This window comes from Passer domesticus, chromosome 28 (assembly GCF_036417665.1).
Source record: "Passer domesticus isolate bPasDom1 chromosome 28, bPasDom1.hap1, whole genome shotgun sequence".
Classification (NCBI taxonomy): Eukaryota; Metazoa; Chordata; class Aves; order Passeriformes; family Passeridae; genus Passer; species Passer domesticus.
The window spans coordinates 5,014,288-5,033,799 of record NC_087501.1 but is presented as its reverse complement, the minus strand read 5'-3'; the positions used below and the strand labels follow the sequence as shown (position 1 = coordinate 5,033,799).

At 43.6% G+C, this 19,512-nt stretch overlaps 1 protein-coding gene across 1 annotated transcript; it reads right to left on the bottom strand.

Annotated features, from left to right (window-relative positions):
• Nucleotides 1–7,950: 7,950 nt before the first annotated feature.
• Nucleotides 7,951–19,256, bottom strand: BNIP3L (BCL2 interacting protein 3 like). Its single transcript, XM_064400288.1, has 6 exons — nt 19,067–19,256; nt 14,571–14,757; nt 14,002–14,074; nt 12,625–12,728; nt 11,691–11,840; nt 7,951–11,222 (listed from the first exon to the last, which is right to left on the bottom strand). The coding sequence occupies exons 1-6, from the start codon at nt 19,149–19,151 to the stop codon at nt 11,174–11,176; spliced, it is 648 nt and encodes a 215-aa protein (XP_064256358.1). The 5' UTR covers nt 19,152–19,256; the 3' UTR covers nt 7,951–11,173.
• Between the last annotated feature and the right edge of the window lie 256 nt (nt 19,257–19,512).

Genomic DNA, 19,512 nt, shown 5'->3' with positions numbered 1-19,512 from the left:
GGATGATCTTTAAGGTCTCTTCCAACCTAAAATATTCTACAATTTGTCAGACAGAGACCCTGAAAGAGGGAAGAAGAAGCTACTAAAGAGGAGGCTCAGCTGCAGGAACGTTAAAGCCCTGAGAGACCCTCAGGTGTGGGGGGGGTAAAGCCTGGATTGCTCTGCTGAAACTGAGAGCTGAGAAGCTCAAGTGCTGGCACGGCTCTGGTACAGCCACCTCAAGGAGTTCACCTTCCTCAGCAAACCCAGGGGCATAACAGGTTCTAATCTATCAAAATACATCTGCAATTTTCCCTGTAAATTCTTGGAAATGACCTTTCTGAGGCAGAGCTGTTTTAGCAGTCAGCCAGTGAAAGAACAGCCCACGGCAAGCTCAGGGCAGTAGTCGACTCTGAGGAGCTGGGAGATGCTGCTGAGGCTGGAGCTGTTTGAAAGCACCTGGGAAAGCACAAACACGAGAAGCTGCTCATTGGTTAAAGCCAGGGGACTCCACATACATCCCTCTTGGAACAAAGCTTGGAGTGAAGGAGGTGGGAAGATAAATACAGCTGCAACCAGGGAAAGAAACAGTGATACCTTTGGCAATACAAACACTTGGGTGATTGCTCCCTGGCCAGGGAAAATCAAAGGGAGGCAGAAGCAACATAGGTCAGAATATTTAAGCACCCTGCAAGAGACTAAAGCTCAGCACAGACAGCTGGGACAAAGTTTATATTCAATTTATGTATAAATGGCCTTATAAAAGTCTGTCTTATCCCTCCTACAGTGTTTATAGAGGAAAAATACAGCTAGAAAAAACAGGATCTAATGAGTAACACACAAGGCTGTCCAGGCTGCTGTGATTAAATGCTTTACAGAAGCATCTTTAGGCCAAATCCTATTCCTTATTTCTCTGTCTGAGCCTAATGCTACAAATGTGTATCACACCTTCTTCTTTGTGCCAACAACCATGCAAAGAGATACAGATTTTACTCATTTTATGCCCCTTCATTTTGAGCCAAATCTCCTTGTTCTTATCCTCAAAGTGAAACACAATATAGTCTATCCATTGAGGGAAATTTTCTTTTATCTCAAAGTATCCCCCATCTCAGGAAAAGGAAAAAATCACCACTAGAATTGCAGACTTCCCTGGAAACATTGCAAATAGGAACACTAAAATATCTCCACAGCTCTGAAAAAATAGAGTGTCAGTTGTACCCGAGTTATAGGTGATTAAAAAAAAAAAAAAAAAGGGAATTAATTGCCACTAGTCACAAGCCAAATGTTGTCTTTTCTTCATGTTACCCAAAACCAACACACGCAAAGGTCATATGATGAGGAATCAGTGTTGATTGATTGACTTTTTCTTTTAAAAATCAAGCTGGGATGACAGAAAGTGTGGTTTTCCAGGGAAGTTGCTGCTTTATCAGGAAGGGCTGCAGCAGCTCCTTGTTAATCGAGCTGCTGAAAGGTTAATTATCTGTCAGAACACACATGGGGTGGGGGAAAATCCCTGTGAGCAGCTGCTAGGGAGTAGAGGTTCCAGGAACAAAAGGCAAATGTGTGCTTGGGGCAGGAAATCTCCATCCCTGGATTAGGGCTGGCCAGGGATGCACTTGCAGGGTTGGGAACCAGCAAGGCCATGACCCCTGAGCACATGTAGGGCCAGGACTGGGCTCGATGATCCCTGTGGGTCCTTCCAGCTGAGGATATTCCATGGTTTTGAGATGACCTGCAGGCAGAGCTGGACTGAGAGCTCCCTGTGCCTGAGCCAGCAAATCCCACACCAGGCTGGAACTGTAGAGCACAAACAAGACACCGGAGGAACAATAGCTGCCAGTTCAGCCCCCACAGCTCTGTCCCTCCCTGTGACTGCTCTGTCCCTCACCCCAACGCCTGCACCGGGACAGTGGGAGCTCACCCAGGCCCTGCAGCAGGCTCTGTGCATGGCCATTGCAACCCCGAGGTCACAGGGGATGGAGGAGAGCTCAGTGTGTACTTCAGCAGGCTCTGACCGAGGTCCAGAGAGCTGGCCTGGGCAGCATCAGGTTCCACAAAGGACAGACTGTGCACAGGGAACCTGAGCCATGTCCCTTATCAGTCCAGCTGCTGCTATTTCACACACATCTCCTGCAGAAAGAAGCCTTTGCTTGGTGTTGCTGAATTTGCAACTCCCAGTGAAGGGTGAGGTGTGGCACAAACTGGGCTTACTGGGACTCTAACCCAGCCTGTCCAGAAGCCTCAGCTTCTCTTCCTCATGCTTTAAATCAGTTGTATTCTGACAGATGCTGATGCTGGAAAGCATCCACTGCTCCTTCAGGACCTTAGAGGAGCCTGTTGTGCGACCCAGCTCAAGGACATTGTCACAGGGGGCCCTCTGCCAGCACAGTGATGTCACAGCCTACAGAGAGCAGCCAACACATGGGAAAGTTCAGCTCTCCTGCATGAGGCAACTCATCCATCCAAAAGCTGGTGTGCCAGGCTGTCAGCAAATCCAGGCAGAGATGGGAAAAGCAAATATTTAGGCAGATTTTAACAGGTTGACCGAAAACTCATAGAAACTCCTTTCAGGAAAAAGGAAAAGCCACTGCTGTTTGAATATAATGGAAGCTCTAAGGAAGAAAGCATCCCAGTGCATGTAAATGTTAATCAAGCCCATTTCTCTTCAAGTCAAAACATGAAGGTATTTACTGGTGTGTTGGAGAAAAGCCTTTAGGAGGTTTAAATTATCCTGTCCAACCCATATTCTAACGGCTTTGCCTGACCTCCAGAGATCATCACTGAATTTCTGGCTCACTGCCCCGCTGCATGTGATAAAAGCATTTGGGGCTTACCAGTGAGGTTTTCATTGCTCTCCATGGGAGGCCTGGGAAGGCCAAGGGATTGTGCCTGGAAAACAATGTACATCTCCTTGCTGATAAGAATGTTGAGGGACAGATTTTATACCAGGCTCTGTGTGTGCACTGAGAAAGCATCAGAACATGGCAGCATCACTCATCCTGCTTGGAAACATTCACACCCCGTGCACAGAGATGTCCAAGGCTCCATCTCTCCTGCGCAGCAGAATTTGGCACAATCCCAGTTTGGTTCACACCAACAAGTTGATATCACAGACCCACTGCTCTCCAGTGAGGCTCCACAATATCAACTCTGCAGAAATGACACAATGGATTTTCAGATCCTGACCCTCATAGCACAGCTCATGCAGCATTCCAGTGCCTGATCCCACTGAATAAACGTAGTGTTGTACTAGAGATAAATGTGAAATACTAACTTTATCAAAAACAGATATTAAAAATATGCTCACTGATTCAGTATGCTGACACATCTGGTTCAGTAATTTAAGACTAAAGACCATCACCTCATTATCTCCATAAGATATGGCCCAGAAAACCAACCCATCAGAAATCATGGAACTCCACACAAATTTGAGTCTCATAGGAATATTCTATAGAAATATAAATTCAGTAATTGCTTCATGAGTCATTAAATCTGGTTTTATAAACTAAAACAGACATAGCATGTAATCCAAAACAAATCACACCAGAACAGATCAGAGAGCACACATTAGCATGCAATTGGCTGACACTAAAATTATCTACACTGGCTGAGAATTTGGAAAAAATATCCGTGGTATTTGGGATCATTACATGAAAAGATTATAGAAATCCTTTGCTTTTAACTGAGGTTATTAACATCTTCCCACAAAATGTTAATATTTCAATTTTACAGACGACTGAGTCACAAAGACTTTCCTACAGCCAGTATAAAATCAGTGGCATAAAGGCACCTGCTGCTTCAAGTACTCATCCTGAAAAACAAACACACAATTCCTATTTCTAACACAACTGAAAAATAAAATCCTGAACACTTGGAGATCAAATTCAGCAGAAAGGGGTGAAGAGCAAAATAAACTGGTAAGAGAAAGGGGAAGTTCTGCAGCTTGTGTGGATTTCGCTGGCAGTGGCTGTGCCAATTATACAAATTATGCAAATGTGATGCTCAGCTAGGTGTGTAAAGAAGCAACAACATACAAGTACTTTGGGGCAAAAAACACATGTTCCCATGTTTCGAGAATTCAGTATAACAAATCCCAGTCAGAGGGTTCTGACAGACACGGGCTGGGAGGAAATCTTTTCTGCCTTTTCTCCTTCTTTTCTTACATTTATCCTATGATTTATTGCCAAATGCTCCCGACTGACCCAATCCTTCCCGTTCCACTGCATCGCATTCAGCAGCGCAAGGATTTCCGGCAGCTCTCCAGCTTCTCTTCACAAACCCATAACTCTCGTGCACAAGCGCTGAAATCTAATTCACCCCCACCTCTAATTTCACATTAACTTCGCTCCGACTGCACTGCTGGGAGGAGCACTGGGGATTTATCAGCGGCTCTCACAGAAGGGGATGGAAGGCAGCACTTTCAGCATCACTCTTTTCTCTTTTCCTCTCTCAGACCGTTCTGCCGGGAAAGAAAAGCCCCCCAAAGAGAGTCTGGTGTGGAGGCTGCCAGGGTGACATCACCGATGGTGCCACCGCAGGAGCAGCCAATTGGGGAGGGCTCTCTCGCTGCCGTCCCTCTCACCTAGTACAGGAGCCTATAGGAGAGAATGTTCCACACGGGAAAGACTCAATCCCGTTCTGTCAATGCTTATCTCGCCACTCCTCCCCTCTCTCCCCTTCTCCTCCAGCGTGAGTGCACGGAGCACAGCCGAGGCGAGAGAACCCTGCACAGCAGCAATCCGTGTCTGGGTATCAGCCTGCAGGAAGTGATTCACATCAGAGCTTCCTGCTGCTCTTGGAGAGCCGTACTTTTGTTCAGCGATTTCAGTGGGAGGCAGAACCTTCCTCCTCCTAGTCACTGGTGCTTTTAATTCGTTGTTATAACAATGCAGACTTTGGGTTTCTCTCCCAAATGCGGTAAAAGCAATTCAGCTCCAGCCAGAGAGCTCAAGCAGGCCTGCAACGCTGTGAAGACAGCAGAGAATTTAAAGGTGGGGCTCGATAGCCTTGAGCTGTGCCAGGGGAGGGTCAGGTTGGACATCAGCACGAATTTCCTCCTGGAAAGGGTGGTCAGGCCTTGGCAGGGGCTGCCCAGGGAGCTTGGAGCCCCCAGCCCTGGAGGTGTCCCAGGAAGGCCTGGATGTGGCACTCAGTGCTCTGGGCTGGGGACAAGGCGGGCATCGGGCACAGCTGGGACTTGATACTCTTGGAGGGCTTTTCCAACCTCAGTGATTCTGTGTTCTGCCTTTCCCTGGATACCTGTGAACTTAACTATACAAGACCTAATTTTTAGCACACAGAAACAAATGCCAGCATCAGACTGGTCAAACTGCAGTGCTTGCAAGTGCATCCTATTTACAGCAGAGATCCTCACTGCAGCTGCTGTCTACAAGGAAATGGGCACATAAAGCTTTATGAGCTGAAGCTATTAAAGCAATTTGTTGAAACCCCAGAGATCTCTTCTACCTGTCAGACAGCGCTCTTAAAGCAGCAGCTGTCATTGTCTGCTGCTTCTCACTATGAAATGAAAATTGGCACACTATGGGAGCAAGTCTGGGGTGTCTCCTGGTAGTGGTGCAGCCTTCTCATGAGGCGAGCAGCCAGGCTCTCTGGGAGAATCCTTAAGGAGACTGCTGTACTCCAGGCACACAGCTTCAAACCCAACTAACTCGCAGCACCTAGAAGTCTTGCGAGTACAAAGAGATTTTTATGTCTCATTCTTTGAAAAAAATATCTGAGCACTGCTTCAGCTCTGGCCGGCCCTCACACACTACAAGGCTTTAATTCTGACTTTGCAAAGATGAAGCTGAAAAACCCAGCTCTGTGTATCCATTTCTGACTCTGACAGGAACTTTGTTCCCATCTTACCAGTATTTATAAAAGTAGCTCTATTTTCACAAAAAATCCTGTAACTGGAGCTGGCTTGATGAGCCCAGGAGCTCTGAACTTGCCAGTCCTGGGCAGCACAGACAGACCCTGCCCAGCCCCAAAGGGCAGTCTGCAGCTCCTTCTGACCTCCCATCTGAAGGAAACTGTGCTGAAAGGAATTCTATCTTATCCAGCACCACTGGGAGTAAACACTGGTCACACAGCATCCTCCAGACCTTCAGCAGGAATTGTCAGACAGAAAAATCCAGAACAGTTCCAAATTTGGAATACCGATTTAGTGTACATCCTCCTCTTCATAGAATCCTGGAATGGTTTGGGTTGGAAGAGACATTAAAGACCATGCCATTCCACCCCCTGCCATGGGCAGGGACATCTTCCACTATCCCAGGGTGCTCCAGGCACATCCATCCTGACCTTGGACACTCACAGCTTCTTTCGGCAACCTATGCCAGGGCTTCCTCACCCTCACAGGGAAGAATTTCCTCTGTATATCTCACCTAAATTTCCTCTCTTTCAGTCTGGACCCATTAGTCCTTGTCCTGGCACTGCAGTTCCTGATGAAACTGTAAATTTCCTTTACATCCTCCTTCCCTGGAGGTGAAAACAAAGCAGTGGCCCCTGAACACCCCCGTCCTAAGTCGTGCCAGCTCCAGTTACACACATCAACCATTAAGAGTCAGATGCTCCTTGATCTACCACAGAAAGGCCTTCCAGGATCCAGGGGCTGAAATTTAATTTCAAAGTAAGGTGGAAGTTAAAGACTGGAGCAGCTCAAGGTGTAGGTTCTGCACAACTCCACACACTGACAGCTTTGCAAGGATGTGTCCTTCATCAGCTGTAGGACTATTCTCTTTTTTATAAACACCAGAATAAGGCATTTTCTCACCTTAAAATTCACTGATTTGTCTTCAGATAACAAACAGCAAGTTATGCAAACTGCATCACTAAAAAAAAAAATCTCTAAACAAACTTCCCAGTCTTATCAGAAAAGCATTAGGAAACAGTTTAAAATAGAAAAAATGCATGTTTCCATACTCTAAATTCTCTGGCAGCAGTTCAGAAAGTTAAGTAATGTTTACTTTCCTTCCTGGAAAAACACCCCTCGCTCTCCCCCTAATGCAGCACTGCCTGTACTGGGAGCACAGCCTGGCTGAGTCAGCTCAGCTCACATCGGGCAGGGCACAAAGAGGGACCTAATGAAGTGGAAACTAATTGAGCTTTCTTTTTCACGGGGATGCTGTCTCCAGCTCCAGGTTTTTCAGGAGTACCTCCAGGTTTTTGTTTTGAAAGTGCTGGTTGAACTACAGGGCACAGTTCAGGAACTCTGGAAGTTTATTTTGGTTTTCAAGGCCCAAAACACAAAGGAATCCTCATAAATCACAGACACAAGGCAAAGATCCTACAAACGCTTGCAGGGAATCAGGGCTTCACTTTCAGATGGTGAAATGCATACTTTACAGGATGCATACACACAAAGTGTAGATAAAGTTTTGATAGTGAACTTTGCCATTAAACAATTCAAATTCTAAGCTTTTCATATGTGTACAGTGAAGCCTGAATCCAGTGTAAGGAAGACTCAACATCCCGCCACTGAACTCAGTCCCAGAGCACCTGGAGATTCCCTCAGGTCACAGCAGAAGGGAAATTCCCCAGAAACTGAAATTGTTGGACAAGAATGAAAAGAAACTGAAGACAGTCCTCAACTTCTTCAAAATGTGATTTACACCAGAATAATCCCAGAGCAAAGAAAGTGCTGCCTTATGCAAGATGATATTGTATTTATTCTTGCATTATAACGAAAAAGGTTTTGAAGCAATTTAAAGGCTCAGGCCCAAGTTTCACTGTGAGACCCAGAGAGAGAAACTTTCTGAAAGTAGCATTTATAATTTTCTGTTATTCCTCTAGAAAAAGAAAATCCCATTTACACAAAGTTCTGGATTTACATATTAAGAATATAGAAAAGAATAACTAAAATGGGTGGTACCAGTAATCAGAATTATGCCATTTCCACCTACAATGAACAACTCTCCTCTTGATAAACAGAAATAACCTGTGCTCTTGAACCAAGAATATGGAGGCAGATTAACAATTAGGGTTTATGTCCCTTACTCTTTAATCTGCAAATTAAACCCAATTAGGAAACAGAAGAGAAATACAAGGAATACAACAGAGTTGACCAAAAAATCATACAAAATCTCAGCAATTCTACTTTACATTTAATATGCCACCACATTATTTTCCTTACAGAGTTTTTCCTGGATAAGGTGCTGGAGGAGTTGGAGAAGGTACACAAGGCCAACCAGGGGGAATATTTTTATTAAATGCTTCAGGAAATGAAGCAGATGATTCCATGTCACTAAAAAAACAAAACAAAAACAAACCCAAGCAATCTTTCAAAAAAATTATTCCAGTCTATAAACAGCAGCTTCAATGTTCGTGTCACCCAGAACAAAACAGTTCCATAAAACATCTTAAAAAGCAGACCTGTAAAAAAAGGGAAAGAGAAGAAAGACAAAAGAAAGGCGCAGCATGAAGTAATTTCAGACAACCAGTTTTGTGAGAGCTTTAATGGCACAAAATGTTTATAAGCTACAACTTATACATGTAAACTGTATATAATGTTACAAAGTGCTAACTAATTTATGAAGAATGCATAATCACTTTGGCTCAGTTAACTCCAATATTTCAACAAATGTCAATTAAAAATTTGAATTTCTAACAATCTTCAGCTTTCACTTTTGAAAACAGTAAGTAAATATGCATTTGCTGCAGTTAGGTCAGCCTGCATCTTTAATGTGCGAGTTTATGCATTTTTTCTTGATCCTATTTACAAGTCTAGGCCAGTTTTCACTGAATGTAAGAAAAATTAAGCCTACACTTTTTTTTTTTTCCAAAACTGTAAACAGGTATAAAGCTTTTTAAACAACATTTATCTTAACAAAACTTCAACTCTCAATAATTGAAACCCCTTTGTGAATGATACAACACTCTGTTCCTGTTCATTGTAAAAGTGGAAGTTGCAGATTTTCCTCCAAAGCTTAGAATAGGGTCTCAATAAATACTGCATTATATCCCAGCCAGTGTTACAATGACCACGGGGCATTCCTCAGCTCTGGGTTTCACAGGTTTTACTCCAAATGTCATTAGTGGTCTTGATACTCCAGCCACAAGTTTGCACTGTTATTTATCAGATACTCTAAAGAATGACCTTTCAATTTAGAAAGGTGTAATTTACTGGGTTTTCCTCTTTAAAAAGTACTCCCTACTTAGTAAAAATCTCTTTTTCCACTACTCCAATTTCATACAAAACAAGGTGCTGTGTTAGAAGTGAAAGTGGTCCAGCCTTTCTCCTGTCCCCTCAGGTTTTAGGGCTATAAAATTAAGTATTTGATGCTTTCTAAAATGCCCTCCACCAGGTTCCCCTGCCCGCCCCCACCTTTGGGTGAAACCCAACATCCACACCCAAAACAAACTTGCACTTAGTGGGCAGCTCAAGTGCCACTAAGCATTCACAATTAATAGAAAAAAAAAGCAGATTACTCAAAAGGATTTGTTGCTCACCCTGAAAGCATTCTCTGACGGCATTCAGAAGTAGAGAATGAAAATAAATACAGTTTAGCAGTGGATTCATACTTAACTTTTTCACCTCCTGGGAGCTAACTAAAGTTGTTTTTAATCCAAATCTCAGCTAGGATTTAGCTTCTATGCATCAACTGGTTCATGCAATCACTGCTCTATCAAATAATCAACTTTATAAAGTCTGATGCAAGCCAACAATTATAGGTAGCTGTTTTCGCCAAATGGCTGACTAGATTTTCTTATTTTCTACAAGCCAGCCAACTAAACTTTTTATTTAAATGAGATTTTTGCTAGTCTAAAAATTAGCATTGGTTCCCTAAATACTTAGTATTAAAGTCTATATCATATTTATATATATATATATATATATATATATATACACATATATATATATATAGATATAAAGGAGTATTCTATCTTTCAGAGTTCATGCTACATGTTCTGAAATCCAATAAAATCTATTTAGGGACAAGACTGTCCCGATGCTTTGTAACAATTTGGTACTAAAGCTTCACATTTTGAAAAGAAGTGTCACTGAAGGAGGACAAGGCTTAATGTTCCCTAAGATAAAAGTTCAACATCAGTGAGAAATCTACCCTAACATGAGACATCACAAGTGACTTTCAGGTTCCAAGTATCCCCAAAAAGGAGATTGTACAGTAAACAATGAGAGAGAGGAATATTGAAAATTCATTTGCAGAAGACATTTCAGAGCTTTTACAACTTCTGAACCTTTATGCACCTGCAAGATTGTCCCCCTTAAGGATGAGTCAAAGGCTTTTCCTGCTGAAATTGCCGGATCTTCAGAGATGCAAATGGGTCCACAACAAACAGAAGAATTTCCTTTTACACAGAGCCTACCTACACTACAGCTGCTGGGTTTTTCCTTAATTTAGAACTACTGTGAAAAGGAAATTTTCACATTGAAAATTTTCCCTTAAGAAAACAGGTAAAGAAAAAAAAAAGCTTCTTCACATGCAAACAATGCAATTTTTCTAATATTTCCTAGGTATCAGACAGGTTTTCCTACAAGGAATAAGGAACTGACTTCATAGAAAAGACAAGATTACAACAATTACCTAGTATTAAAATATGCTGATGGATTTAGTTATCCTACTTTAAAATTTATGCAGTCTTTGCCTCCTGCAATTCAAATGGTGTTTGTTAGCCAATACAAGGGGCTGAGTAAATTCCCCTCAAAAGCTGATTTAAACTGGATCTTTATTGCCAGTGATTTCTTAGTTTATTCCATAACCAGCTTCTTTTTCACAAAAGAAAAACTCTCCCACTTCAATCAGTAATTTCCTTCCAAAGAGATTGTTTTATCACCACCATGCAGTCAACACTTAGACCATGCACAACTGCAACTGAAGTCAGGTTGCACTAAGGAGGCAACAGCATCACTGATAAAATTAAACTTGCTGGTGGCATTTTGCATTGAGAGAAGCCCTTGCAACATAGAGACAGTTGTAAACTCCATCCAGCAACTCTGACGTGTCTTGCAGGCCAAGAGGCAGGGGAATGGGAGAGAGGGAAAGAATGTGGATAGCCAAACACCTCAACAGAGTTCCAACACAATACTGAATTCCAGAGTTAGCAAAAACCTGGATATGGAAGGAAAGGGTGGAGTCAGGGTCATGCTTAAAATGGTCTCAAGTCAAATGTACTAAATGAGACAGTAACACCTTCACAGGTCACATGGGGTCCAGGTTTGCACTCCATGGGTTCAATAAGTGCTGGCTGAAGGTGTGGTCAGGCGTTTCCCAATGTAGATGCTGAAATAAAAAGTATAAGGATATCGTATTGCACAGGAATATTCCCTGCCTTCCCACAGTAAACTGGAAATTAGAGTTTGTGCTACACACACCACCTCAGCATCATTATTTGTACAGTGGAGTTTCATACTGGTCAGTAGAAGTTATTCTTCATCTATTATGATTTTCCCCCTTATAACCTCAAGCATTTAAATAGAAGGCACATAATCAAATGGCACATTACAACTGCAAAGGTTATTTGCGAACTCATCCATGCATATTCTATGTAACTTGATTTATTCTAGAAATAAAGTACATTAAAGCCTGTAAAGTTCTAATCATTGCTAAGTTTTCCTGCTTTTGTAAAAGTACAGCAAGTTTGAGTGACAGGCAAAAATTATTACTCTAGAAAAAGTCCTTTTCAGCAGGACCTGACATTCAAGCAAAGTGGAAAGGCAAAGCTGAAGTGAGAATTAGGTTAATACTTACCCTAGTCCCAGAGCCAAAACATGAGATATGAACAGAGATGGAATGAAAACCTTAAGAAATTCTGCAGAGAAAATGCCACCTTTTTTCATCGCTCCACTTTTTCTCATACTTAGAGACACTGAACGTTTAGGATGTCTGAAATGGAATTCCCTGGAAGAAGAGGGGGAGGGGGAAAAATTCAACAATACTTTTTTGTTTCTTTCCCTTTTTTTCTTTCTTTTTGCACACAAATGCACAGATCTCTGTAGGAACTTTTTTTTTTTTAAGTACAAAGAGCTAGAGATCAAAGCCCGAGATCCCTTACACAGAGTAAGGAATCAAAGATAATAAGAGGGGGGATTGTGCAGAGACCACTTACACAGACAGTATAGACACAAAGGGAGCAGGAGCTGCAGAGAGAGGTAGGTCCGAGAGAGGGAATTTCAGGATGTGATTTGTTAGCAAGAGGCCTCATTTTTGGTTCCAAACACAGATACAGAAGTCTGCCAGATTTAGACAGCATCCTCTATTTTAATAAAAATGCTTTGCATTCAAGGATCTCAAGGTTTCCCCTTCCGTGGATGAACATTACATATTTTACAAAGAAAGAAAAAAAGGGACAGAGAATTTAGGAGTCTTGCTCAACACTCTTCCATTCAATAAGCCAAGACCAAATCCTATGAATCCCAGCTCCAAGTACCCAGCTCTCCCACTAATTACAATTTTGTCAAGAAACCTTGCAATCAGCTTGCTGTTGCTTTGTATTACCTTCAAGTCATTCTGTTGCTATTTTTGATTTTCATACTTCATTGTTTTGACCTTTTTAGCCTCCCCACAGAGAAATCAATCTCTTCCTAAGATGAACTTATTTTGAGTGTGAGACTGTGACAATCCTTTCCTTCATCTATTCATTAAAATATATTAAAATTCATTAAAAATGTGAAGCTGAACTCACTTGGGAGGAATGTTTTCAGGCCTACTTGACCAGTCTGACACCCAGTCTGCACTTTTCTTCAAAACTTCCAATTCTTTCTCTCCTTCTACTGCTTCTTCTTCCGACTGAAACACACAGGGGACAAGCCTTGTAACACACAATTAGCTCCTCCTCAGGGTGTTAAACTGAGAGTGACAACAACAGTGGTGACATGATAAGCACAAATGGTGGCACCTGATAAACGAGTAAGTGTTCTTGGACTGCTGATTATTTCAAAGAGATTTGATTTTGCCAGCAGAAGTCAGAAAACCACAAATTCTATTAATATAGCCAGGATTTCCACATTATTGCAAGCTGTTTGGTTTTTTTTAACTAACTAAAACAAATTATTATTTTAATCCTGAATGCAATAAACCAGAACTGTGCAAAAATATTTACAAATGGAAAAAAACATTACGTTGATGGCATGCCATTTAAAGCCCACAGAACATGACTAAAAGCATGGCAAGTCAAATAAAAAGGTTTCAAAACCAGTATTTTGACTTTTTAAAGGTGTTATTAGTCATTTAAAATTTACATTACTTGCAACGAGTAGCTTCTACTGGATGAATCCCAGATGCAAGAGGGAAAAGCAAGCACTCACTCTAATTGCATATAAAGATTTAACTTCACATCAATAGATGCAAATGTTACCATACAAGAAAATAAATAAATTAGAAAGAGTAGAGAACACCACTGACTTTAACTCCTACCTAGTGTTAAAACAATCTCCTGAGTGACTCTTATTTTAATAAGATAAGCCACTTACAACATTAAGAGAGAACCACAGCAAACCCAAAGGTAATCAAATAGCACAGTCCAAGTGAGATGCAGAGCTCACCAACACCTTCGTTCAGACCCTTTTGGTTCTCAGGGCAGAACTGCAACAGTCCCAGGTCTTTGACAAAATTAAATGCAAGGTTTCATTCTTCCAGGAACGCTTTTTATTTGTACTGCTGAAGACAGCAAATTTTATGAAATTATCAAACTAAGAGTTCAGCGTTAGTCTCCTCTCAGTTTGTGTCATGGAGATTACTCACTGTCATGTGAGTGTCTGCACAGCAATCAGTGAGCACCCTGAAATCTTCTGCAGAAATATGAACATTTGAAACGCAGCTTTAACACCCAGTGCCAGCAGGGTTACACAGTAACATGACTGCTAGGAAAGTAGCATTTCTCAGCTGTACAGATGGAGACTCATTTTTCCCTCACTCCAACACTATTAATCTCCAAGTCAAATTTCAATTAAAACAGAATATAAGTCTTTTGACATCACAAAGAGCATGTTCTACCCCTCAAGCCTAGATCAAATATCTATAACTTACAAATGTATATTTTAAAAGTTAAGAAAGAAAATACCTGAGAACTACTGTCTTTACTTGTGTGCATTTCCACATCAAAAGTTATCTGTCCATCATCTTGAGGTGACGGGCTAAAGAAAAATTGAAATCATAATGTCATTTTGTCAACTAAAGAATCATCAGTGTAGGTAAATCTCAGCTGAATCATTTCCTCATTCACTTCTGGACATTATTCAGCTGAGTTACAGACTGCACCACCCTTCAGATCCCAAACAGCAGCATTAGAAAGTCTTCCCAACCCCCCACACCTTTTCAAATTTTTTAAGTTTATAATCCTACCTTTCTCAACAGAGTTCACAGTTGCTCCCTAAAGCAAAGAAAGCACTGTCCAAAAGTTCAGCTGTTACAGAAAAGATACATCTCCCTTTGTTCTTGCAGGGAATGCTACCAGTACTCTGAATTACATGTGCTTTTGTATCATTACCAGTGGAAGCATCACAGTTACCATGAGCCAGCAGCTATTCCAAATACCGGAGCACAGCAGACTGCCCCCTGACCAAAAGCTTTACCCATCCACAGGACAAAAAGGGCAATAAATCACAGGCAGAGTAGCCAACACTCCTTTACCTGTCACAGTGGGAACTACCTCTTGAACTGCTCTGTCCTGACTCGTGCTGTGCATCCAGGAGGATTTTCTCCATGTCTCCATTGTGGATGGAGGAGGAGGATGGGACGTGCTCCAGGCCCCCGTTCTTGCCGTTGCTGTTGTCGTTGCTGTTGCCATTGCCGTTCATCTGCAGCTCCACCCAGGAACCTGTAGGGTAGCCACACGTCACCCCATGGACACCCCAGCACTGAACACACCTTCAGTTTATCAACTGCACCCAGAGGGAAACACCAGCATGCTGGCTTCAGATAACACACACTGACCTGAGAGAGCTCATAAACACGGGATAGACAACAGCAACAGGGTTCTTCTTCTTTCATCAACACAAACACCCCGAAAAGCTGCGTTGTTGCTCCCTAATTCTGGAGCTGGTCAACAAGCTGTCTCTTTCTCCCCAGCTATTAACACTTTAATCAGCCACATCTCTCTGCAGTTTGGAGCTTCAATTAACTACAGATCACTCCATTACACCTCACCCTGATCTACATTCCTTTCTCAAACAGAATTTTCATTCCTATGCCCCTACTACAAAACTCCCCCCTGTGCAGCTTTATATTCTCCTTTCCTTTACTTCCAAAGGCCTTGGATCAATCCCAGATTTTTCTATACAACAGGCAGGCTGCCATTCTCAGGTCCCATTCAGCTTGCTTTGCCCTGGCACAAACACCTCCCATAAATCTCCGATTGACTGTTTTTCCCCCATTTTTTGGTAGTTTTGCCTATGGGACATCTACACGTGCACTAAGATTCAACAAAGAGCAAGAGTGTACTCTGGATGACAAGAGCAGCTGCTAAAAAGTTCACGCAGTGTGTAGATAAAATGTATTTCACTTATGTTTTATGTGCAGATTAACTAAACATGAGAGTGTATGTTCTGATACATTCTTTAGTGCTATGTTTCAACTGGTGACATGTAGAGATACATGTCACCACAACTCCTGTGTAATTTAGTTTAGTACACCTGATGGTGCTTTCAAGAGTTCTTTTTCTATTTGGTTAACTATTTTTTAAAGTTTGAACATCTTCCCCAGGAGGTAAAAATATCCAAGTAAGAAAAGTAAGCCTGAAGCTACAAATACAACATTCTGAGCATTATTTGTACAAGTCCTACATTTTAATACTGACTTTTGATTTCTGAAATGTACTTGGGAGTGCCTGCACTTATTTTTTGTAGCATGGTTTTGTCTCTGGGAGCTCCATCAGTGACACAGGAAGGGATGTTTAATAACGAGCCTGTTTTCAACTTGATTTGGTGAAGAATTCTCCTTTAGTGCCAATTATTCATGATGCCATTACAGTGATGTCCATGGAAGCATCATGCTCTGGTGGTTCCCTGCCTAGTTTCCCCAGGCTGGATTCACAAACGGGATTTTGGGAGTGCACAGGCACCAGCTCAGCACAGCACATTAGGCTTTTCAGACAATCAGGTGTTAACTGGGAAGAGGCAGCTTTGCGCAGTCAGCATCAGACAGAGACTGTGCTGTTCCAGATTGGTGATGATTGCTGGTGTCTGAATTCCTAAATAAAATGGCCAAACTCTAAGGACTTCATCAGAAGTTTGTTCTGCCTTGCAGCAGCAAGAGACCACACCTGCAAAAAAGCAGGTGGCAAATGCAGTTAGCACGTGGTCAAAAATTAGGTAAAAAAGCTCTACATTCCCCAACAACCACCTCTGGCTATTGGAAAAATCAGGATCTGCAAAGCCATCTAGGATCAAAAAAAATCAGCAGAGGGCAAAAGTGCGAGGGGATGTGTTCCTCTGACACTAGAACACCCAGAGGATGGTGATCAGATCTGCTTACTCTGACACACAGCTCTAAATCCACTGTCACAAATGAAGTTTTTACTCATTTACCTTTGGCTGACAAATTCTGTATGTATCTAAAACACTCCGTAGCTATAGTAGGAAGAAATCCCAAATTCTACTGTGAGTAAAGAGTCCCTGGGCTGAGCAGGAGTTGACATGAGGAGCAGCACGTTCCCAGCTGACCTCACCGGGAATGACTCAAAATACATTCAAGGAAGCATAATCTGCCATCAAGCTCCAGCACGCTGCCCTCTCCCACTGGCACTCACAACCGGTTTGGGACAGGGAGCAGGCAACATGACTGCTTCAAAGACTGATTAGAGGGATAAAAATCTCTGTTTCTTCAAAGAGATGGACAGGAACGTATTGGAGAATAAACTGCCCAAATAACAGAGAATGGGGTTTGCCTCCAGCTTTTCTGTACATTAATCACCTACCTGAGAACTTTTAATTTCACCATATTTCTACTTGACAGTAAAATAGGAAATGTGGCAGAATGAAGAGTGGTAGAATTAAGAGTAACAGAATTAAGAAATGTGGCAGCACCTCCTCCCTTCACAAATCACATAACACACACTCTTTGGAGAAAAAAAAATTCAAACAACTGTTCACACGAATGGTATTTTTCTCCAAAAATTGTTTGAATTTTGTCTTTGCTCTGTGGCTAATTATTTCACAATTAATTTATATACACTGACTTTAATCCTATGTTTTTCCATAACTTGGTGGACTGTTTAAACAGCAGGAGTTAAACATGTTGCAGAAGACTGGTCTCAAAATTTTGTTTATTCCCTCTGATTTCAGCTCGGTGCATGAAGTGGAGATATCAAAGGCAATATATAAATTAAATACCTGTATACATTTCACAGATATAAAAATACTCCAAGCTACTACCAACTCAGTAGCTCACAAGTAGTCTGACACATGATCAACCTGAATAAACTAATAGATATCACTTTTGCAATGAAGTACAACATTAAAAAAAAAAGAGGGAAAGGAAAAGAAAGCCAACCAGACTCCCACAACGGTAATTATTAAGCAGATTTTCCATGACAGAGCTAGATGGGCTCTTGCCTAAGGTGGGATTTTTTCTTGTCAATATGTAACAGAGCTTTATAATAATTAAAATATAGGAAGCATCTAGAATTCCCAAAGCAAGCACCTTGGGTTTTTTATCTCTATGGACCCAACAAAGTACAGGTTACCACTTTTATTCCCAGCTCTTCTGCCTTCCAAGTGCTAAGGGATCTTTGAATAAAAGGCCCTAAACACGCACAAATGACACACAGAGCACCATGAATACATGTCTCAGCTCGTTAGCCTGAAAAGCTCACTGAAAAGCTGAATGGCACAAAATGCACCTCTCCCACCAAAGCACTGTGCAGGGGCTGAACATCTGAAAGCAGCCCTAAGCTGTGGGGAGCTGACTGGGTGCATTTGTTTTGTTGCTGGAGCACAGAGTGCCAAACATTTCCTCTCCCACCTTGTGCTCAGCTCCTCCAGCAATCACTGAGCTGGGTGAGCCTCTACTGCTGCCCCAGCAGCAAGATCTCCGTGGGCAGATCCATCCCTGGCTCACAGAGCTCTCAGCTCTTGTCGCTCCTATCACCCAGCAGATTAACGAGTCCCACAGCTACCATATCACCAGAAATCAAAAATAAAATATACAGGCATCAAATATGGCAATTTCTGAAGTAAGCATCGAGTCAGGCACCCAGCATGTCGCAACTTTGACAGCCTAATTGTTATTTAAGTATAACAGACCTGAATAATTTGCCAAGATTATTGACTCAGGTAACATTGTTTAAGGTGCCACGGTTATCACACGATGCAGTGTTACCACAATACAGTAGCAGCGCTACGAAAAGGGCACAGTTTATTCTTCCTTTCCTACAATTTCCACTGAGTTATGGAAAAGAAACCAACGAGTTTATTTTGTGGTCAGCTAAACTGCATCGTAAACCACGGAGGTTACATTAATCATTAATGCAATTTATTCACCTCTTCTATCCTTAAAATTTAGAGATGAAGAGACACCCTGAAGGAGCTGTTTATAACGAAAGGAAAGCATTTGCCAAGTAAGTACCAGAGCCTACATGATGTGCCTTACTAGGGTTATCCCAGGAACAAAAGGATGCAGCAAAGCAGCTGACAGAGATGCCGGATATAGAGGGAAATAGCTCACGTCAGTGCTATTGACTCAGCCACTGAATAAATTCATTCCCACAGCCACGCTCCTCCCCCTACCCCGCTGTATCCCCACCGTCGCTGCTCGGGTAAACTCCGTGTAACCACGCAACGAGCTCGGGCCGTTCCTCGGGGGACTCGATCGCCCTCAGCGCCCTGCGAAAGGAGGCGGGTCAGGTCCCGCCAGGCGCACTCCCACAGCACCCGAGCCCGTTTCATCCACCCGGCAGTGCCGCGCGGCCCCTCGGCTCTCCCCGCCGCCCCCGCTGCCGGGGCTCCCCGGTGCCAGCCGGCCCCTCGCCAGCCCCGCCGCCGGACCATGTACACCCGCAGCGCCCCGGCCACTGGCCCCGGCGGCTGGCGCGGCGCGTCCTACACCAATGGCGGCCGGAGCGGAGCGAGGGGCTCGCGGCCCTCACGGCCCCCTCAGGGCCCCCCGCGCCATTCCCCGCCCGCACTCACTGTTGAGGCCGGGCTCGCCGTGCGTCCCGTCCGCCGGCGGGTTGTTGTTGTTGTTGTGCTGCGCCTGTTCCTGAGGGCTGGACATGGCGGCGGCGCGGCTGAAGCGACCGAGGAGCCGCTGGGGCAAAAACAACAAACCCGCACTCCGTTCCGGGCCCGGCCGCCCCGCCCCGCCCCGCCCCGCCGCGCCGCGCTGCGCAGGCGCGGCGCGCGCTGCTCCCGCCCTCCGCCTCCATGGCGCGACCCGGGCCCGCGCACGTCCCGCGCGTGCGCAGGGCTGAGGGAGCGGGAGCGGGGGAGGCTCGGTGGGGCTGGGACAGCGCCCCGCACCGCCGAGCCCAGGCCGTGCCGAGCCGAGCCGTGCCGTGCCGTGCCGAGCCGTGCCCGATCGCCGCCCTGTCCCAGCCCAGAGTGCCACGGTCCGGCTGGGACAGCGCCCGGCACCG